The sequence below is a fragment of the Aotus nancymaae genome, unplaced genomic scaffold (genome assembly GCF_030222135.1).
Source record: "Aotus nancymaae isolate 86718 unplaced genomic scaffold, 86718_ANA_hifiasm-v0.15.2.pri h1tg000115l, whole genome shotgun sequence".
NCBI classification, from domain to species: domain Eukaryota; kingdom Metazoa; phylum Chordata; class Mammalia; order Primates; family Aotidae; genus Aotus; species Aotus nancymaae.
Genome location: NW_026988530.1, coordinates 10,571,228 through 10,594,568, shown reverse-complemented (window position 1 = coordinate 10,594,568; position 23,341 = coordinate 10,571,228). Strand labels below are relative to the sequence as shown.

The 23,341-nt window shown below is 37.4% G+C and overlaps 1 protein-coding gene across 3 annotated transcripts in view; it reads right to left on the bottom strand.

Moving 5' to 3' along the window:
- Positions 1–23,341, bottom strand: part of LOC105720595 (DExD/H-box helicase 60) — a 104,483-nt gene that overhangs the window by 62,161 nt on the left and 18,981 nt on the right. For all 3 annotated transcript variants that reach the window (XM_012457209.3, XM_064371037.1, XM_064371036.1), the window contains exons 7-13: positions 18,476–18,703; positions 11,683–11,841; positions 8,566–8,707; positions 7,155–7,310; positions 4,852–4,957; positions 4,279–4,394; positions 2,587–2,747 (exon numbers count right to left, since the gene is read on the bottom strand). In XM_012457209.3, coding sequence (XP_012312632.3) covers positions 2,587–2,747; positions 4,279–4,394; positions 4,852–4,957; positions 7,155–7,310; positions 8,566–8,707; positions 11,683–11,841; positions 18,476–18,703 — 1,068 coding nt within the window. The remainder of the gene's footprint in view (positions 1–2,586; positions 2,748–4,278; positions 4,395–4,851; positions 4,958–7,154; positions 7,311–8,565; positions 8,708–11,682; positions 11,842–18,475; positions 18,704–23,341) is intronic.

The following is a 23,341-nucleotide window of genomic DNA, read 5'->3' as shown; positions in this document are numbered from 1 at the left end:
AACACAAATACAACTGATTTGCTCTTCCTCAATAAGCATTTCCAATCGACTTAAACATGGTATGGACCCACTTTTATAATGCTTTTACCAAGCTGACTCATTAATCTACAAAGATAAATTAGAGAATTGTTGTATTAGCAAGAGGGTTCCAACATGTCTTCCACTTTCCTGGTTAGTCACAAAATTAGTATGTAAATGCTTGCCTTTAAGGAAGTCAATTTTAGGTCATGAGTCTCTAAATTAGAAACTTAAATAATTCTAATCAATAATGTCTGAGCTTTCCCAGTGTTTAGTCTTCCTAATTTGCTGTGTTGGACCAATTTAGCACAATTCTGTCTCAATAGTACAAGGGTTACCTTTGACCCTTTGCCATGTAGATTTTTCTATTTTCACACATTGTATTATGTGACAAGAATTTCTGCAAATTTACTATTTCATAACATCTCTCAAAATAAATGAATGAAAATCAAAGACTCCAACTAATCAAGGCCCAGATGTTTCAGATTTGACAAAATGAAAATGACCATCAATCTAGTAATATAAATGGGCAAACAACAGGTGATCCAAAGCATGGATCATGGCAACCTACAAATGATCCCTCCACCAATTTGACTGCCCCTGCAAACATTACAGAAAGCTGCTCCCCAAGAGGAGGAGGAGAGCAAGCTTACCCACAAGACCATTTCCTAGCATCTAAAGACCTATTCCTAAAAGAAAGTAACACTTCTGTTGAGAAGAAAAATGCCTTTGTGTTGCTTTTTCATAGCTATGGGAAATAATAAAAACTTACTGAGTATGTCCAAAAAAAACTGAAAAGCAGCAGCTTCTATCACCCATAATTATTTAATTGAATAGTCTCACTGACAATAAAATCAGCTACAAAAATGAAAAGGAGGAGAGAAACAATGATCATGTAGTTGGGCTTGAAGAGGCTTCTCTTTGACTCTGAAAACAAAAGATGGGGCAGCCCAATTTCTGGATGAACTTTTGAAGCAGTTCCAGGATAGAGGGTTCACAGAAGGTCTGAGAACCTTTTAGAGTAATTTGTAATTAGTTTTTGATGTTATCTTGAGCAGAAAATAAAAGAGCTTTTTTTTGATAAGTCCTTGAACTGATGAAGTATCTGTCTCTAAGAGTTCTGCAACGTCCATTGAAGACCTGACGAGGCAATGTACATTTTCCTGATCTTGCCAAAAATTTCACAAAAGTAATTATTCAGAAGTGAGAATAAAAACACGTTTTGAGGTCTTTATAGGTTTCATTTCTGATAACTTCACCATGTTTATTTCAATCTGTTAAGGCAGACACGTGACAAACGCCTTTATTCATGATTGGTTTTGTTAAGTTGGTACTTTCTCTTTATATTAAAACTTTGATCCTGGGAGAAACTTTTCGTGAAAATAAATGCCATTCCCAAATCTCCAACTTTGAGGTCCACAGAAAGATGCTAAAGCCTGACGAGTTTCCTATTTGTTTAAAATGGAAACCTTTATGACCTTCCTCTAAAGTCATAAAATCAGAAAATTCAGTTTTAAAATAAAAATTTCTGTACTTAAACATTAATGTTATCAGGAATTATCAACTGAGAATTTTCAGATCATAAGCTATTAGAATTATTATTCCAGAAATAGATTGTAACTTTCCTTATCTACTCCAATGTAAATTGAGTAAGGAAAGTTACTCAATTTACACTGTAACTAAGGAAAGTTACAATCTATTTCTGGAATAATAATTCCCCAGTTATGCCCCTTGGGAAAAGAGTAGAAGAACAACATCCCAAGAAGGAAAAAGGAAAGGTCACAGGGGTCCAACCCACACAGAAAGAGGAAATGGAGAGTTCTAACCTTCCACCCTAAAAACAGGGTGGATTAATCAGTCGTTTAAATACTTTGGAAAAGTGTAAACAATCTTTCTAAAATTTAGAAAAAAGTAGATAAATATTTCATATCTATTTTTACCACCTATATGAAAAAGATTTTCACTCCTATTAACTAATAAACAAATACATATGTTTTGAGATGGAGTCTCACACTGTTGCCCAGGCTGTAGTGCAGTGGCACCATCTTGGCTCGCTGCAACCTCCACCTCCCCAGTTCAAGCGATTTTCCTGCCTCAGCCTCCCGAGTAGCTGGGACTACAGGTGCCTGCCACCACGCCTGGCTAATGTTTTTTGTATTTTTTGTACAGACAGGGTTTCACCATGTCATCCAGGCTGGTCTCAAACTCCTGACCTCATGATTTGCCTGTCTCAGCCTCCCAAAGCACTGGGATTACAGGTGTAAGCCACCGTGCCCGGCCTATATTTTTAATATTATTTCAACATTTCTAAACCGAAAACTTTAGTCACTTAATTATTCTTCAAATAGATATATATGTTATTATGTATAGAATACCATTACAACTTTTTTATGCAGGTTAGGCTTCTTCAGCAAGTAGTTAAAAGAATAAGTAATCACGTATAAAAATACATGCATATATATAAAGAAAAAGCATTATATTAAAAGAAACCACCAAAGGGATAACTAATATCAACTTGAGGAAAGAAAAAGAAAAATTTTTAAATTTGATAGAATTTATAGGACCTACATGTGCCTTTTTGCTCTTGGGCCCACTAAAATCTTTCTTTGACTTAATAGTTTGAGTCACGATGACTTTTGAAGAGACCGTTTCTAATGAATTCCCATAAAATCGTTGGAAAACATGATACTTCTGCAGAGATTTAAGAGCACGAGGATCTCTAGATTTTTCTGAAAAAGAAAAGACTTAAAATGTAACATTATTGTAGTTTTTCAATAGCATTCTCATCAATTCTTCATATTATCCCACATCCAGTAGTTAAATTAGTGGAAAAGTAATTGAATCTTTTTATGCTTCCTAAAGAGAGAATGCAAATCAGATTATCTGCGTATAATAATTCCTTCTCTTATTTAAAAGGTGAAAGTGACAAAACATACTTTAATGGTCTACCCCCTAACTCAGGTATCAGAGTGCAACAAAAAAAACGACAGATTCCAGGCGTTACCTATGTCCTGTGCCCTGTGAATTAGTTTAAGAAGAAAGTAGAAGCAGAGTCAAGAAGACAAACATCTAAAATATTCTGACTTCTTGCATCACTGCCTAGAAAAAATCCTTACTCCAGACCATAGCCACAGAGCCAGAGGCCAGAGCATGGCATCTAAACTGGCAAAATCTAATAAGAAATCCCAATAAATGGCAGGTGCAGTGGCTGGCACCTAATCCCAGCACTTTGGGAGGTGGGTGGATCATCTGAGATCAGGAGTTTGAGACCAGCCTGACCAACATGGTGAAACCCCGTATCTACTAAAAATACAAAATTAGCTGGTTATGGTGGTGAATACCTGTAATCCCAGCTACTTGGGAGGCTGAGGCAGGAGAATCGCTTGAACCTGGGGGCCAGAGGTTGCAGTGAGCCAAGATCACACCACTGCACTCTAGCCAGGGCGACAGAGTGAAACTCCATCTCAAAAAAAAAAAAAAAGAAGTCCCAATCATAGTCAAGGTATGTCTTACACCCTTACCTCCATAAAAAATGATAATATTCATGGAAATGCAATAACTAAGATGATTAATTTTTCTATGTCTGTAACTATATACATCAAACCAAACCACTCGGAAGCATGTTGACGGTTCATCAAAAGCATCCCCCTACACACTGGTCATTATTTACATACTAAGCTAATAAGTACTTCATATGAGCATACTTGCTATGCCTACTCCTAGATTACTCTCAGAGTAAGTCTTTTCAACTCTAAGTGGGGTGGCGTCAAGCACAGGGATACAGAAAGTTGAGATGAAGACTAGACCCCTAATTCAGTCTCTGGTGATCCACTGTTAGTGGTTTCATGGGCCTCCTTTTTCAGTTTCAGCCACCCTGAGCATGAAGGCAGATAGAATGCTGGTGCTCATTACATGCAGTCAGTCGGATGGTGTGTAAACAGGTAAAACTACTTGAAAGACTATGGTCTCAATATATCTGATTCCAAGGAATACATACATTGCTTAAACTACAAACCATCTTTCCCTAAAACAACTTCTATCACTTTCTCCTAAACACCTACATATCTACATATGTATGACTGTCAGTAAAGAAAAAGAGAAGTTATCATTACGGTCTTTCCCAATGCACATCTAAATATCTCATAGACTATATTCAAAAACTTTAATTTGTGTCTCATGATATGATAATTTTCCACTATCAAGTAAAAGGTAGAGAGTCAAGTAGATTGAAGTTTATTTCACCAGAGTCACAGAGCTCACCATCAAACTGACATTTGGTCCTGTCATAATCATCACTCAGGGGTTTATGAGAATGCCAGTGCACAAGCTCATCAAATTCCTTTTGTTTAACCAGTGAGGTAACGATAGGATCATCACTGTGAGACAAAAAAAAGGCATATTTTAAATTGCACACTTCCAAATATAACACAGCACACATTTTATTTTATGATATTTTTGAAAATCATAGCTATCCTTCTTCTTTCTGCAAATCATGTGGGTGATAGACTCCAAAGAGCAGTTTATTAGAGGTTTAATAAATCAAAATCTACTCCTTGTCTGTAACAGTCCCATCAATATCAACTAATATTCATTAACTAATTCATTAATTTAAAATATGCAGCTGTAGTGATTTACTCTAAGATTAAAAGCTATATAGATTTTTACATAGTAATGGCCAAAGGGCACTGAAAGTTTTGATTTTAAATTCATTGTGTATTACAAACACATGCTACATGTCATGTACTCCAGTCTTCTGCATTTCAAATAAGCTTTGTTGAATAACTCATGTATTCCATACAAGTATTTATTAAGGCACAGTTTTGAGCCTCATACCTCTTTAGAAAAGGCAAATCTTTCAAAATATCTCCAGCGAATTGATCAACCAGAGAAGATGACATTGGAATAAAACCCAAATTGGGCACCGTTTCACTGGAGCTGTCTGTAAACAAAAAATGGAGACAAGGACAAATGTAAAACTTTCAGACAGGAATATTATATATTATTTTCTAAAATTTCACATTAAAAACATTTTACATTAATCTTATTTATAAGTATCAAGTTAAGCCCTTCTTAGAAAGCTATTTCCCACAGTAAAAGACTTTGGCATATGGCAGAGTATAAAGAATTAGACAGCATTTTGGCATATATGTGGATATGTATGGGGGATGTGTGGGTGGTGGATGGATGGATGGGTAGATGGGTGAATGGGTAAGTAGATAGATCATAGATGGATAAATCAGATAGGAGGAAGGGAGGAAGGAAGGAAGGAAGGAAGGAAGGGAGGGAGGGAAGAAAAAGCAGCAGAAGAGGAAGGAAGGGAGGGAGGGAAGGAGGGAGGGAGGGAGGGAGGAGGGAAAAATATCTATGCCTTTTATTTTCAAGTGTGAATTCCTTTTATTATTTTTTATTACAAGCAAAGAGTTTGAAGATGGAAATCTCAGAGATTATATATCTATATCTATAAACATGTACATATACACACAGAGAGAGACTTTCATAAAAATGAAATAAAAATGAAGTAGGGAAAAATACAGATGGTAGTGAAATTATTTGATACCATTACAGTATTCTCTTGGATCCTCCTTGAATTTATACACATACACACACACACATGAGATAGACAGATAGATGATAGATAGATTGATTGATTCATTGATAATAGATAGATGTAGATAGGTAGATATATAATAGACATGTAGATAGATAGATGATAGGTAGATAGATGATAGATAGATGTTTAATAGATAGGGAATAGATAGATGATAAATAGATGATTGATAGATCAAAGATAGGTAGATAGATGATAGATCATATAATGATCCATATATACACACACCACACACACACACACACACACACACACACACGCACACATTAATGAAAATGCAATAAAGTAGGGAAAAATACAGATGATAGTGAAATTATTTGATTCCATTGCAGTAGTCTCTTTGATCCTCCTTGATTTTACAAACACACACACACACACACACACACACAAAAAAATTAGAAAGACAGATGGATAGATAGATGATTAATAGAAGATAGGTAGGTAGTTGATAGATGATAGATGATTGATAGATAATAGATGATTAATAGATAGGGAATAGATGATAGACAGACAGACAGACAGATAGATAGATAGATAGATAGATAGATAGATAGATAGATAGATAGATAGATAGATAGATGTAGATAGATGATAGATACACACATATATACAAACATATCGTGTACATGATGATGATAATGGAGGAATGGATGACTTTCTATGGAACGTCTGGCCCATGATTCCAGGTAAACCGCCATTGCTCTGCCTGCGCTCCTCCTGGCGCTCCCTCTGCCTGTGTTTGTCCGGATCCTTTCTGATTTAAGCCCCTGCAACTCGCTGCCTAAAAGAGTCGGAGAGCCCATGTGGCCTTCCCTAAATTTTTCAGCCCGCAGGATTCCCCTTCTATTGTTTTGAGCCTAGTTACAATTATATGAAAAGATGTTTGGTGTCTCTTATCCAGCATTTCAGGTGTTTTACACAAAGAGATTTTTCTGTTGACCTATACCGCCATATTACTGGAAATGGAAGTCACATATACCTGGCTGTGTTTCTTAATTGAAAAAATATTAATTATAGCCGGGCACGGTGGCTCATGCCTGTAATCCCAGCGCTTTGGGAGGCCGAGGTGGGTGGATCACGAGGTCAAGATATCGAGACCATCCTGGTCAACATGGTGAAACCCCGTCTCTACTAAAAATATAAAAAATTAGCTGGGCATGGTGGCGCGTGCCTGTAATCCCAGCTACTCAGGAGGCTGAGGCAGGAGAATTGCCTGAACCCAGGAGGCGGAGGTTGCAGTGAGCCGAGATCTCGCCATTGCACTCCAGCCTGGGCAACAAGAGCGAAACTCCACCTCAAAAAAAAAAAAGGAAGAAAAGAAAAGAAACAGTATTAATTATAAGCAAAATGTCAACCTTGATTATTATAGCATACCACTCCAAGGATATAGAATAAAGGTAATTTATTTTTACTGTTAAAATCAAGTGCCAGAAAATTATTTATTCTTGCAGCACTGAATTAGTGGTGTTTACTAAACATTTTCAGAGGAATGGTACTTTCATTTCAGATTAAATTAGAAATTTATTACCTTTGATTGGTGATGGTTTCTTTTGAAGAAAACAAAATTTTGTTGTTCTCAGAGGAAATGGCTGTCCAACCTCAAAGTCTCTGACCAACTTTGATATGGTATTCCAGAGATATTCATAATCTTTCATAATGGTATCTCCCAAATTCAAATGTAGGCCTACATAACAATTAAAAACACTAAATACTGGAAGCTATTCACACCCGCACAAAGGAATCATTAGCCATATTTTGAGTAAATTCATGGAATTCTGAAATACTTTCCATACAGTGAAATTTTTAGTGAGTTCCACATTGGACATAAATGAAAACAGTCACTAGTGTTGACAAAGAGATACAGATTGTAAAGTTTATCTTGTTTTTCTTTTTAATAACTAAGAACTAAAATTGTAACTATATTAACTAAAGAAACAAATCAGCCTGTAATCTCAGCACTTTGGGAGGTCAAGGCGGGCAGATCACAAGGTCAAGAGATCGAGACCATCCTGGCCAACACGGTGAAACCCTGTCCCTGCTAAAAGTAAAAAAATTAGCCGGGCGTGGTGGCATGGACCTGTGGTCCCAGCTACTCGGGAGAGCAGAAAAATCACTTGAACCCAGGAGGCGGAGGTTGCTGTGAGCCGAGATTGCACCACTGCACTCCAGCCTGGCGACAGAGCAAGACTCCATTTCAAAACAAAACAAAATCAAATCATGAACATTTAACCACTCTTTAAGGTAATAAAAACGCCATGCCACACATAACTTTACAACCAATAAAACTGAACAAAAACTTTAATTTTTGAGAGACGAGCAAAATTTGTAAAGGATTGTTAAGTTTACATGCAGCCAATTTATTACGGTGATTACAATATGAAGGAACCACATCACAGTGGTCAAAACTTCAATAATGTTCAATCAGTTAGAGTTCTGTCCAAATATGTTTTTGTTTTGCTTTTTTTTTTGTTTAACTATTAGGAAACATCAGAAACCTTATCTTAAGAAAAGATATTAAGGAAAGAAAAACAAATTACATATAAAATATATAAATCAGCCTTATCTTTTGGAAAAAAATTAAATTTCCTAAATATCTTAATGGCAGTGAAATGATTAAATTTTATGAAGAAATATTATGCATGCATTTAAATGAAAAATTCAACTTTTGAAATTAACTGAAAATACTGAACGTGCAAACATATATTTTCTCCAGAAATACTTTTAATGTAATATTAACTGAAGAAATATTTTAAAATACAGCATTCCCTCTGATTGCAACTAAAAAAATTACATACATATATGAACAAAGATGAAAAGAAATGAATATAATTGCTATGTTATATGTTGAAAATACAGAAAAATTATTTTGTAGTTTTAAATTCCTTATAAAGCTTGTCTGTGGATGCAAATACAATTATTATAATATACTGAGATGGTACCTTTTACATTTTCATTTTCATAGTAAAAAGCAACATTCTTCAACAAAAGCTCATCACTTAAGTCAGAAAGGTGAATTAAATTCAGATTCCAAAATTCAAAAATATGTATATTTCTTAAGATGAAATATTCACACCACTTTTTCTGAAAATTGAAAAGAAAACCAAGTTATTGGCAATTTTCATATTAATGAAAGGCAAGGCATAGCATGGTTCCAAATCTTACTAACGTAAGCACATTCAGGCTGGGGAATGGTGAATGCTTTATACCTTATGGAATTGAAGCATAAAATAAAATAAAAACTGATTCAAAAAATGCATTCCATATAGTGCTTTATCCTGAATCAGGGAAATCTATACTTGACTCTCAAAATAGTATTTTTCTCACAGTTACCCACAGGTAGAATCCCAAGGTTACAAAAATATTCCAGCTTTGAAATGTGCTTTCGTTCTTCATTTAGATTTTAATATGCTCAGATTTAACTTTCAGGTCAAAAGAGCATTTTTTTAATAATGTATTTGAGTGTTCGGGGACCTAGAAGATGCTGAATCCTTCAAACTCTAAGATTCCCATCCACCTACCTGGCTGATCTCCATCTTCAAGATTCAGAGTAAACCTCATGGAAAGATCCCTTCTATGATTTGCTTAGTTGCTTTCTCCAGAGGTCTCAAAAATACTTTTATAGTGAAAATATTAGGGGCTATCTGGAATTACACTTCAAGCTACCAGGTGTTACCAAAAATGAGGTGTGGCATATGGGAAAGGCAGGACAGTGGCTGACTATGGGCTAATCAGCTGTTGCTCCATAGGGCACATATTTGGAAGCTGGACAGAGGGAAGCCAGATCTTATTTGATCATTCATTAGCTGTGCTCATGGACCATGAGGCTGAGGCCAAGTTTTTCCTTTGCAAAATGAGGGCATAAGAGGATCGCTGTATGTCTAATTAAAGACAAATGTTTCCTATTAGCTAAAAGTACAACCTAGACCTTAATTAGTCTCTTAATTATGATCAATAGTGAGCTCCATGTCATCAAAACCGATGTATTTTCAGTCCTCTGCCTATTACAATCCTCTATGGCAGCAGATACTATTAACCACAGCCACCTATTGAACTGCCCAGTTCCTTTGACCTTCAGGACAACCCATTCTCCTTGAGTTTATTCCTATTTATCTAAGTAGTTCCTTCTCAGTGTCTTTTGCATGTCTCAACACATAGTTAAGTGTTTAATATTGGAATATTTGAACTCCCTGTCCTCAGCTCTCTTACCTTATGTCTCTTCCAAAATAATTTCATCTCTTAGCATAGCATCAATTCACATCCATAGGGTAACGATTCCTAAACTTTTATCTCCAGCCCATTCCATCCTTCTAAGTCCAAACCATTGTTTCAAATTGTTTACTAGATATCTCCATATGGACATTTCATTGGTACTTTAAACTCGATATTTCCAGAGAAGAAACTCACATTCCTTCCCCACTAACGTGCCCTTCATCCAGTGGCAGCATCCCCAAAAGGCTCAAGCCAGGGATCTGGGAGCTATTTGACTCCTTCCTTTCTCGCGTTCCCCTTAAATAGCTCTCAAAATTGCCCACTGCTGTTCATCTCTACTTACCCCTCGCTGGTCCCCAACACCATCCACATGTACATGACTGAGGTAACAGTCATCTAATTTCCATGAATCCCCCCTGTTCTGCCCCCAAAATGCACTCTCTGCACTGCAAGCCAAGGAAAGTTTTTTCCAATGCAAGTGCCACTCACCCATTTGAAACCATCCAGTGGATCCTCATTGTGCTTTTCTCAAGTTCTATCTCCATTCTCTTCACAGGGCATACAGAATCCTACGAGACTTGTCTCTTACCCACCTCTTCAGCTTCATCACTTTCCTGCAATTTTCCTACCCCTGCTATGATAGATGTATCTCAGTCCCTTGGTGATGCCATCTTCAGGATAATCACACATGCTGACTGATGCCCTGGAATCCAGTTTCATCCTCTCTCCATCCTGCTAACTCCCTCCCTTCCTTCAGGACTTGGGTCTCTTCATTTCTTAAGAAGAACCACCATTTTCAGACTACATTGGATCTTTTATTACCAGATTATAAAGCATCCTATGGTTCCTTCTTCATAATTACTTTTAAAATTTAATATCTGTCTTCTCTGGAAAATATAGCTCTATGAAGGGGTTAGAGTGGGAAGGGCAAATATGTCTTTATTTTCCTCACTCTATCCCAGTGATAAGCACAATGCACTAAATGTCTGTGGACTGGCTTCCTAGTTGATTGGTTATAAAATACTTTCCTTGAACATTTTCACTATATGTATCATGATCCTTAAAAAAAGTTCATGCCAATTGATCCATCAATCCCATTTCTAACTTTCAAGCCAAAATCAATAACCCCAAATTAAAGGAAGAGGCTTATACGCAAAGAGAATAACAGCATCTCTAATACAACCATCAAAGTCTTCTTAATATTTCATAATAGAGAGATGGGTAAGTAAACCATGATACTAAAAGATAACTAGTAGCCATTAAAAAATGATACTAACTAATATTGTGAAAGAAAATAGAAAAACATGAAAAGAAAATAATATGTGTATGTATAGAGAGAGTTCCAATATAAGAAACAATAAAACATCAGAAAAACATACGCATGTAAAATAAAGAGAATACTCCAAAATGTTAATAGTTATCCGGAATGATTTAAGTGGTAGTCCTCTGGGGAAGTTTTTCTTTTGTTTTTGCTTCTGTTTTCCTAAAGTCTCCAAATTGCCTCTAAATATTGTCTATAACAGAAAGTAATAAACTATTACATTGATTTCTTAAGTTTCTCTTAAGAGCAGACCACAGTGATCATCAACAATCAACTATAGTTGATAACACAAAAACCTGATTTTGGCAGAGATTTAACGACAGATAAATAGAGAGGCTTTTTCCTTAGGTTAGATATATATTATGCTATGTGTTAGTTCTCCTAAACACAGATGCTGAAATTAGAAAGTGATTGATGTAGGCCATTAAAAGTAGTCCCACATAAGTGAATTTTAAAAGTTATTGTAGTTTTTATCTATCAAACATTCAAAATACAAAAATAGCAAACTAATCAAGAGTACATTTACCATTTTTAATAAAGACTTCGTGTCCTCCGCCCAGTGGGAAGTGATGAATCTAGCACAAGCTCTTTGAGAAAGAGGCAGATGGAGTAGAAGAGCCACAGTGAGACAATGCAGTTTACACAAATCTTCCATCTCCTGCAGGGTTAAGCAATTACTTTTCACCTGAAAAAAATAAAGAAGGTAAGCCAGAGAACAGGAGGATGTGACACTGCATAATAAACATATAGGACCACAAGAGCTGGCAGCCACCTTTGCTGCACAGGAATCAGGAATTATTACTTTTTTCTTTTTCTTTTCTTTTTTTTCCTTTTTTTTGACAGAGTTTCACTCTTTCACCCAGGCTGGAGTGAAGAGGCACAATCTCGGCTCACTGCAACCTCTGACCCCCAGGTTCAAGCGATGCACCTGCCTCAGCCTCTTGAGTAGGCAGGATTACAGGTACCTGCCACCAGTCCCAGCTAACTTTTGTAGTTTTAGTAGAGACAGGGTTTCACCATGTTGGCCAGGCTGGTCTCGAACCCCTGAACTCAGGTAATCCACCCGCCTCAGCTTCCCAAAGTGTTAGGATTACAGACATGAGCCACCGTGTCCAGCCAAATTATTACATTTTTCATTCTACATTTTGTAAAGACTTTCTTTTTCTTTATAACATAAACTCTACTGCATTTATACAGATGTGAGATAAGTGGAGCAGGAAGCTGCTGGCTTAACACTAGTTAAAATAAGACAATTTTCGGATTTTTAGTTGAGCCAAACTCTACATGAGCTGATCAAGCAACTAACGAAGTCATAATTTCACAGGACTCTGCATGGATGGAGCCACATATTAAATGCTCTATTCCATCCAAGGCATCATATTTTTAGGATAATATTGAAATTACCAGGTCGAGGACACCAGGATGGTAACAGATCTGAAAACCTGCCCCGTGAGAACAAGGGTAAAGATGTGGGCACATCTGACACCGTGGGACAAGAACGTGATCGCTATCGTCAAACATTTACAGAGCTGTCAAAGAAGCAAGTGTAGGATTTCATCAAGGCACCTCCAGAAGGCCAAATAGAGTCTAATCATTAGAAGTCCCAGAGAGACAGATTTGACTTGGCATCATTTTTGTGAGAATGATTTAAAATAGAATGTCTAGTCATGAAGAAATGTTTCACTAAAAATATATTCAATCAGATATTGGAAAAACAATTATAAGGATGCTAGGTAAAAGATAATGAGCCCTGAACATTTCTGAAATGTTCAGAAACTTCATTTCTCTTTAACAGAAATCTTTAGCCAAGAATCCCCCAGGGGATCTTTCACCCACTTTTGGATGGGTTTGTTTTTTTCTTGTAAATCTGCTTTAGTTCTTTGTAGATTCTGGATATTAGCCCTTTGTCAGATGGTTAGATTACAAAAATTTTTTCCCATTCTGTTGGTTGCCATTTCACTCTGATGATTGTTTCTTTTGCTGTGCAGAAATTCTTAAGTTTAATTAGATCCCATTTGTCTATTTTGGCTTTTGTTGCCATTGCCTTTGGTGTTTTAGTCATGAAGTCCTTGCCTGTGCCTATATCCTGAATGGTTTGCTTAGGCTTTCTTCTAGAGTTTTTATGGTGTTAGGTCTTATGTTTAAATCTTTAATCCATCTGAAGTTAATTTTACTGTAAGGTGTAAGTAAGGAAGGGATCCAGTTTCAGCTTTAGGCACATAGCTAGTCAGTTTTCCCAACACCATTTATTCAACAGGGAATCCTTTCCCCATTGCTTGTTTTTGTCAGGTTTGTCAAAGATTAGATAGATGGTTGTGGATGTGTGGCATTACTTCCGAGGCCTCTATTTTGTTTCATTGGTCTATATCTCTGTTTTGGTACCAGCACCATGCTGTTCTTAATACTGTAGCCTTGTGTGTATAGTTTGAAGTTAGATAGTGTGATGCCTCCAGCTTTGTTCTTTTTGCTTAGGATTGTCTTGGCTATGCAGGCTGTCTTTTGGTTCTATAAGAAGTTTAGGCCGGGCGCGGTGGCTCAAGCCTGTAATCCCAGCACTTTGGGAGGCCGAGGCGGGTGGATCACGAGGTCAAGAGATCAAGACCATCCTGGTCAACACGGTGAAACCCCGTCTCTACTAAAAATACAAAAAATTAGCTGGGCATGGTGGCGCGTGCCTGTAATCCCAGCTACTCAGGAGGCTGAGGCAGGAGAATTGCCTGAACCCAGGAGGCGGAGGTTGCGGTGAGCCGAGATCGCGCCATTGCACTCCAGCCTGGGTAACAAGAGCGAAACTCCGTCTCAAAAAAAAAAAAAAAAAAAAAAAAAAAAGAAGTTTAAGGTGGTTTTTTCCAGTTCTGTGAAGGTCAGTGGTACCTTGATGAGGATAGTGTTGAATCTATAAATTACTTTGGGCAGTACAGCCATTTTCACGACATTGATTCTTCATAATCAGGAGCATGGAATGTTTTTCCATCTGTTTGTGTCCTCTCTTATTTCCTTGAACTGTGGTGTGTAGTTCTCCTTGAAGAGGTCCTTTACATCCTTTTTTAGTTGTATTCCTAGGCATTTTATTCTCTTTGTAACAATTGTGAGTGGGAGTTCACTCATAATTTGGCTCTCTGTTTGTCTGTTATTGGTTTATAGGAATGCTTGTGATTTCTGTACATTGATTTTGTATCCCCAGACTTTGCTGAAGTTGCTTATCATCTTAATGAGCTTTTGGGCTGAGATAATGGGGTCTTCTAAATATACAATCATGTTGTCTGCAAATACATACAATTTGACTTCCTCTTTTCCTAATTGAATACGCTTTATTTCTTTTTCTTGCCTGATTGCTCTAGCTAGAACTTCCAATACTATATTGAATAGGAGTGGTGAGAGAGGGAATCCTTGTCTAGTGCCAGTTTTCAAATGGAATGCTTCCAGCTTTTGCCCATTCAGTATGATATTGGCTGTGGGTTTGTCATAGCTTTTATTATTTTGAGATACATCACATCAAAACCTAGTTTATTGAGAGTTTTTAGCATAAAGGGCTGTTGAATTTTGTTGAAGGCCTTCTCTGCATCTATTGAGATAATCATGTGGCTTTTGTCTTTGGTTCCGTTTTATGTGATGGATTACATTTACAGATTTGCATATGTTGCTCCAGCCTTGCATCCATGGGATGAAGCCTACTTGATCGTGATGGATAAGCTTTTTGATGTGCTGTTGCGTTCGGTTTGCCCATATTTTGTTGAAGATTTTTGCGTCGATGTTCATTATGGATATTGGCCTGAAGTTTTCTTTTTCAGTTGTGTCTCTGCCAGGTTTTGGTATCGGATGATGTTGGTTTCATAAAATGAGTTAGGGAGGATTCCCTCTTTTTGTATTGTTTGGAAGAGTTTCAGAAGGAGTGTTATCAGCTCCTTTTTGTACATCTGGTAGAATTTGGCTGTAAACCCGTCTGGATCTGGACTTTTTTTTGTTGGTAGGCTATTAACTGCTGCCTCAACTTCAGTCCTTGTTATTGGTCTATTCATGGTTTCACCTTCTTCCTAGTTTAGGCTTGGGAGGGTGTGTCCACTGTTGAATTGATGGTGATATCCCCTTTATCATTTTTTATTGCATCTATTCGATTCTTCTCTCTTTTCTTTTGTATTAGTCTGGCTAGCAGTCTGTCTATTTTCTTGATCTTTTCAAAAAAACAGCTCATGAATTTATTGATTTTTGAAGGGTTTTTGTGTCTCTATCTCCTTCAGTTCTGCTCTGATCTTAGTAATTTCTTGTCTTCTGCTAGTTTTTGAGTTTTTTGATCTTGCTCCTCTAGCTCTTTCAATTTGAATGATAGGATGTCGATTTTAGATCTTCCCTCACTGCTCATGTGGGCATTTATTGCTACAAATTTCCCTCTAGACACTGCTTTAAATATGTCCCAGAGATTCTGGTATGCTGTGTTTTCGTTCTCATTGTTTTCAAAGAATCTTTATTTCTGCCTTCATTTCAGTGTTTAACCAGTCGTCATTCAGGAGCAAGTTGTGCAGCTTCCATGTAGTTGAGTGGTTTTGGATGAGTTTAATTTTGAGTTCTAATTGGATTGCACTGTGGTTTGAGAGACTCTTTGTTATGATTTCCATTTTTTTGCATTTGCTGAGGAGTGATTTACTACCAATTATGTGGTCAATTTTAGAGTAAGTGCGATGTGGTGCTGAGAAGAATGTATATTCTGTGGCTTTGGGGTGGAGAACTCTGTAGATATCTATTAGGTCTGCTTGTTCCAGTTCTGCATTCAAGTCCTGGATATCCTTGTTGATTTTCTGTCTTGTTGATCTGTCTAATGTTGACAATGGAGTGTTAAAGTCTCTCACAATTATTGTGTGGGAGTCTAAGTCTCTTTGTAGGTCATTAAGAACTTGCTTTATGTATCTGGGTGCTCCTGTATTTGGTGCATATATATTTAGGATAGTTAGCTCTTCTTGTTGGATTGATCCTTTTACCATTATGTAATGCCCTTCTTTGTCTCTTTTGATCTTCATTGCTTTAAAGTCTATTTTATCAGAGACTAAGATTGCAACCCCTGCTTTTTTTTTTTTCCTCTCTTCTCTCCATTTGCTTGGTAAATCTTCTTCTATTCCTTTATTTTGAGTCTATGTGTGTATTTGCATGTGAGATGGGTCTCCTGAATACAGCATACTGATGGGTCTTGGCTTTTTATCCAGTTTGCCAGTCCATGTCTTTTGATCAGGGCATTTAGACCATTTACATTTAACGTTAATATTGTCATGTGTGAATTTGATCCCACCATTTTGTTACTGGCTGGTTGTTTTGCCCATTAGTTGACATAGTTCCTTCATTGTATCATTGGTCTTTACCATTTGGTACATTTTTGCAGTGGCTGGTACTGGTTGTTCCTTTCCATGTTTAGTGTTTCCTTCAGAAGCTCTTGTAAGGCAGGTCTGGTGGTGACAAAATCTCTCAGCAATTGCTTGTCCATAAAGGATTTTATTTCTCCTTCTCTTATGAAGCTTAGTTTGGCTGAATATGAGATTCTAGGTTGAAAGTTCTTTTCTTTAAGGATGTTGCATATTGGCCCCCCATTCTCTTCTGGCTTGTAGGGTTTCTGCCGAGAGATCCACTGTGAGTCTAATGGGCTTCCCTTTGTGGGTGACCCGAACTTTCTCTCTGGCTGCCCTTAGCATTTTTTCCTACATTTCAACCCTGGTGAATCTGATGATTATGTGCCTTGGGGTTGCTCTTCTTGAGGAATATCTTTGTGGTGTTCTCTGCATTTCCTGGATTTGAATGTGGGTCTGCCTCACTAAGTTGGGGAAGTTCTCCTGGGTAATATCCTGAAGAGCGTTTTCCAGCTTGGATTCATTCTCCCCATCATGTTCAGGTATACTGATCAAGCAGAGATTAGGTCTTTTCACATAATCCCATATATCTTGGAGGCTTTGCTCATTTCTTTTCACTCTTTTTTTCTCTGATCTTGCCTTCTCACTTTATTTCATTGAGTTGATCTTCAATCTCTGATATCCACTTGATCAGTTCAGCTATTGATACTTGTATATGCTTTGCGAAGTTCTCATGCTGTATTTTTCAGCTCCATCAAGTCGTTTATGTTCTTCTCTAAGCTGGTTATTCTAGTTAGCATTTTGTCTAATCTTTTTTCAAGGTTTTTAGTTTCTTTGCATTGGGTTAGAACATGTTCCTTTAGTTCAGAGAAGTTTGTTATTACCGGCCTTCTGAAATCTGCCTCTGTCAATTCGTCAACCTCATTCTCCATCCTGTTTTGTTCCTTTGGTGGTGAGGAGTTGTGATCCCTTGGAGGAGGAGAAGCATTCTGGTCTTTGATGATTTCATCCTTTTTGGGCTGGTTTCTTCCCATCTTCATGGATTTATCTACCTTTGATCTTTCAAGTTGGTGATTTCTGATGGGGTCTCTAAGTGGATGTCCTTTTTGTTGATGTTGAAGCTATTTCTTTTTTTTTTTTAGCTTTCCTTCTAAAAGTCAGGCCCCTCTGCTGTAGGACTGCTGGAGGTCCACACTAGATCTTGCTTGCCTGGGAATCACCTGTGGGGTTGCAGATCAGCAAGTATTGCTGCCTGATCTTTCCTCTGGTAGCTTTGTCACAGAAGAGTACCTGCCAGGTGACAGCCAGAGCTCTCCTGTATAGATGTCTTTTTGGTTATACAAGGGTCAGGGAGCCACTTGAGGAGGCAGTCTGTCCCTTGTCTGCCTGCAGAGGTGCTGCTGGGCTGTCATGAACTCAGTTCAGCTGCTGTGTAAGCTTCCTCTAGCTTTTGTTTATACAGGTAGGTTTAGACCCCCTCAGCAATGGCAGATGCCCTTCCCCCCACCAGGCTCAATCATCCCAGGTTGAGGTCAAACTGATGTGCTGGCTGCAAAACTCTCAAGCGAGAGGGTTTCAGTTTGCTGGTCTTTTGGGGGTGGGACCTACCAAGCCATATCATCTATGTCCCTGCTTTCAGTTCCCCCTCTTTCTGGGGAGTGGGTAGCTCCATCCTGCAGGTGCTCTTGTTGCTAGTCAACATGTTCACCCAGATCTGTGCTGACAACCCACGGCGTCGGCCGGAGCTGCCACTCAGATCTCTGTTGGTAACTCATGGCACTTTCAGCCTGATGGGGATTTCCTGGTCTGTGGGTTGCAGAGGGCATGAGAGAAGTACAGTATCTGAACCAGAGTGCCAGTGGAGGGGGATGTCCCCAATCCTCTGGTCAGTTGCACTTCCTGGGTGAGGCAGGGCCCCACCCTGCCACAGTTTGCCCTCCTTGGGCTACACCCACTGTCTAACCAGTCCCACTGAAATGAACCTGGTACCTCGGTTGGAGATGTGGAGATCACGCGCCTTCTGTGTCTTTCTTGCTTGGAGCTGCACTCTGGAGCTGTTCTTATTTGGCCATCTTGGTGGAATCCCCTGGAATTTCTGTTTTCTAAAAAGCGATGGTACATTCTCAAAGACAATGAGCATGAAGTAACACAAAAGACACGCCGAATGTCAGAGCCTTCTGGCCAAATTTGTGTAAGCAGAGATATAGTCTCATGTGCCTGTCAAAGAAAAACATTAGAACGTGTCATCTATTTAGAAAAACATTTTTATTCATAAATGATCTTATCAGTGGGCACAACTAGGCTTAATAGATGTGTGACAAAATAATCTGCAAAACAGATCCCATGACACAAGTTTAAAAATCTACACATGTGCCCCTGAACTTAAAGTTAAAAAAAAAAAAAAAAGAAATGAGAAGACTTTTCTAAGATGAAAGGAAACCTGTGTACATAGAATAAAAGAGCTCACTGTATACAAAGAGAATAAATGAAATTACATCCTCATACCATATACAAAAAGCAACTCAAAACGGATTGAAGACTCAAATATAAGACCTGAAACTGTAAAAGAACTAGAAGAAAACATAGCAGGAAGTCTCCACAACATTGGTCTGAGCAATGATTGTTTTGGATACCACCACAAAAACACAGGCAACAAAAGCAAAAATAGCCAAATGGGATGGCATCAAACTAAACATCTCCTGCACAGCAAAAGAAGCACAGACTATCCACAGAATTTGCAAACCACATATTTATTTATTCTTTTTTTTTTTTTAATTTCTGAGACAGGGTCTCATTCTCTCACCCAGATTGGAGTGCAGTGGCCAAATCTCAGCTCACCATAACCTCTGTCTCCCAGGCTCAAGTGATTCTCCTGCCTCAGCCTCCCAAGTAGCTGGGATTACAGGCACCTGCCACTATCGCCCAGCTAATTTTTATATTTTTAGTAGAGACAGGAGTTCACCATGTTGGCCAGGTTGGTCTCGAACTCCTGACCTCAAATGATCCTCCCACCTAGACCTCCCAAAGTGCTGCAATTACAGGCATGAGCCACTGTGCCTAGCCAAACCATACCTTTAATAAGGAGTTGAGATCTAAAATATAGAAACAACTCAAACTCAATAGTCAGAAAACAAATAATCCAATTTAAAAATAGACAAAGGACTTGGACAGACATTACTAAAAACACACAACCAACCAACCAAATGGCCAATAGGTACATAAAAAAAATATGCTCAGCATTACTAATTACACTAATCATTAGGCAAATGCAAATTAAAACCACAATGAGATATCACCTCATATCTGTCAGAATGGCTTTTATCAAAAAGATGAAAGATGACAGTGTCAGAGAGGAAGTAGAGAAAAGAGAACTCTGATACACTGTTGGTAGGAATTTAAATTAGTAAAGCCATTATGGAAAATGGTATGAAGCTTCCTCAAAAAACTAAAATTAGAACTACCATATCACCCAGTAATCCCTTGTTTGGGTATGTGTCCAAAGGAACCGAAATTAGTATGGCTAAAGCAAACTAAATATGGCTTGAGAAGGACTTCACTCTTCTATATTTGAGTCCTTGTGGATGAACTGCAATGTAACTTAACAGGTAGACAAGATTGAAAATCTAGTTTAGGAATATGTTTCTGTAACAATCACTGAGTCTTGGCCAATCCCAGCAGCCATATTTCAATCACTCATACACTGCTGAGCATTCAAATAAGGCAAATGCAGAGTTGTAACTAATCCAGCTCTTCTGTACCTCAGTCCTGATTCCTGTACACCAATTTACTTTTTTTGCCTACAAGTTTGTTCTGACCGCAAGTCACCCCTGGAGTCTCTCTGAATCTGCTGTGATTCTGGGGGCCACCCAATTTGCGAATCATTCACTGCTCAATTAAACTCCTTTAAATTTAATTTGGCTGAAGTTTCTCTTTAAACAGTATGTTGAAGGGATATCTGCACTCCCATGTTCATTGACACACAGTTCACAATAACCAAGACTTGGATCAATCTAAGTGTTTATCAACACGTGAACGGACAGTGAAAATGAGGTATGTATACACAATGGATACCATTGAGCATTTAAAATGGGGGGAAATCCTCTCATTTTCAACAACATGGATGAACCTGCAGGACATTATGCTATGTGAAATAAGCCAAGACAAAGAGACACCAAACCATCTTACTTCCATGTAGAATCTAATAAAGTTGAACTCATAGAGAAGAGAAACTCTTCTTTTCAGGTGGTGAGGAGAAAAATGAAGAGTTGCTAATCAAAGGCTACAAAGTTTTGAGATCTATTGTACAGCAGGATGACTACAACCAATAATAATGTATTAAATATTTCAAAAGAAGTGCATAAATTTCAAATATCTCACCACAAAAAATGATGAGCAAGCAAGGTGATGGATATGTTAATTAGCTTCATGTAATCATGTCACATTGTATACACATATCAAAACAAAATGTTGTACTTCACAAATATACAGTCATGATGTGTCAATCAAAAATAATAATTTTTTAAATTTGAAATTTAAAAAAGAAGAGAAACTATTTAAAAGATAGGAACTACTTAAGAGTACAATTTTTCTTTTCTTTTCTTTTCTTTTCTTTTTTTTTTGAGATGGAGTCTTGATCTGTCACCCAGGCTGGAGTGCAGTGGCATGATTTCAGCTCACTGCTACCTCCAACTCCCGGGTTCAAGTGATTCTCCTGCCTCGCCTCCTGAGTAGCTGGGATTACAGGCATGCACCACCACACCCAGCTAATTTTTGTATTTTTAGTAGAGATGGGGTTTCACTATGTTGGCCAATATGGTCTCGATCTCTTGACCACATGATCTGCCTGCATTAGCCTCCCAAAGTGCTAGGATTACAGGCATGAGCCACCACACCCGGCCAAGGGGACAATTTTCTGAAAAGAGCTCTGGGAAAGAAGGAAGCTTTTAAAAAAAGGATGAAGTATCCTTTGGCAATTAAGTGGTGAAAGGATAAAAGAAGAATTTGTGGACTCTACCAGTTAGAAGAAAAGCAGATTATTTAAGGACTCAAAGAAGAATTTGTGGACTCTGCCAGTTAGAAGAAAAGCAGATAATTTGAGGACTCAAAACCACTCACCCACTACCAAAACAAGTAAATGAACAAACTAACAAAAACCCCAATAACATGCCTGGACTCTGCCGGGCTAGCAGAAGAAGATAACATTACATTAATTAATTAAATTAGATTGGATTAAATTGAATTAAAATATCTTGTAACAAACCTCAATATCACTAAAATAAAAGGAAAGAGAGCTACTGCAAAAAGTATTAGCAAGAAAAAAATTCCACACAAATTGAGTGAAAATCTCACCATTACCTCCAAAAGTAATAATAATAATGGCAACCATAAAGCAGAAGAAATCCCTAAATCTACACTCTAAATATGGATATGCTCAAACAAGCATTCAATCATATGAAAAAATGATCTTTATTCAGCAACTGATAAACCAGAAACAGAATTGAAAAGAAAGACAATAAATAATTAATTCAGAGAAATAATCTTAGAAAAATGCAAAGCTATCCAGAAATAAAGAATAAGTTACAAGATGCCCAAAGGAGAATAATATAAATAAAATTTAATGAAGAAAGGTAAGAAAACAACCAAATGACATAAAATAAAAACCAAAAAAATGTTTAAAAAAATAGTAGAAATGAAAGAAAAATATTTGTATCATCACAAATCTTACCAACAACAAAACTGGACCAAGCACAGTGGCTCACACCTGTAATCCCAGCACTTTGGGAGGCTGAGGCCAAGAGTTCAAGACTAGACTGGGCAATGTGACAAAACCTCGTTTCTAATACAAGTATACAAATTAGCCAGGTGTGATGGTGCAGGCCTGTAGTTCCAGCTACTTGGAGGCTGAGGTGGAAGAATTGCTTGAACCAGGGAGGTGGGAAGGTTGCTGAGATCACACCACTGAACTCCAGCTTGAGCAACAGAGCAAGACAAAATAGTAATAATAATAATTTAATAATAATAATAAAATTAACATTTTAAAAATAATAATCCAAGAAAAACCACTATATGCAATAGATGAGTGCTAGAGGGTACTGAAAAAAATTAAAACCTCAGAAACCAAATAGTGAAAGGTAAAATAAGAAAACAGAGGATTAAGATTATTCTTTTTATAAAAAACGTACAACACAAAGGTAATTACCATCACAGAACATGTAAAACTCCAAATTTTAAAATTATTTAAATAAAATAACAAAGAATACACAGATCATCATTAAAGAAATTTAACAAACACGCCAGAATACAAATACCTGTAACATATTATAGAATCAAGACCAAACATATCAGTCATAACGATAAATGTGAGACTTAACTCACCTCTAAATAGAAAAACAATTTCAATTTGGACCACATTCCATATACAAGACACACAGTTAAAACAAAGTGATTCAGAAAGACTAAAAATAAAGGAATGGGCATAATTCCACTAGGTAAATGGAAACTAAAAGAGAGCAAAGGTTAGCATCTTGATATTGGGCTAAGCAGTATTCAAGCTCGAAAGTACTACATGTGAAAAAGAGAAGCAGTCTTTTATTCCAAAAGCCATAATCCATAATGAAAAGTTATCCCTTATAAAAAATTATGCAACATATAGCACGGCAACAAACTTTGTGAAACAAAAATGACAAAAGACAAAAGGAACTATATAGAGAATCACACGTATAATAACACATTTTAATACACAAGAGAGACACCTATAAAAGACTTAAACCAATGTAATCAACAGAGTAGACCTTATGAATCAAACTGCATCATGGTGATGGGGAACCTTCATTTGTCTTAAATGACCCCAGCACG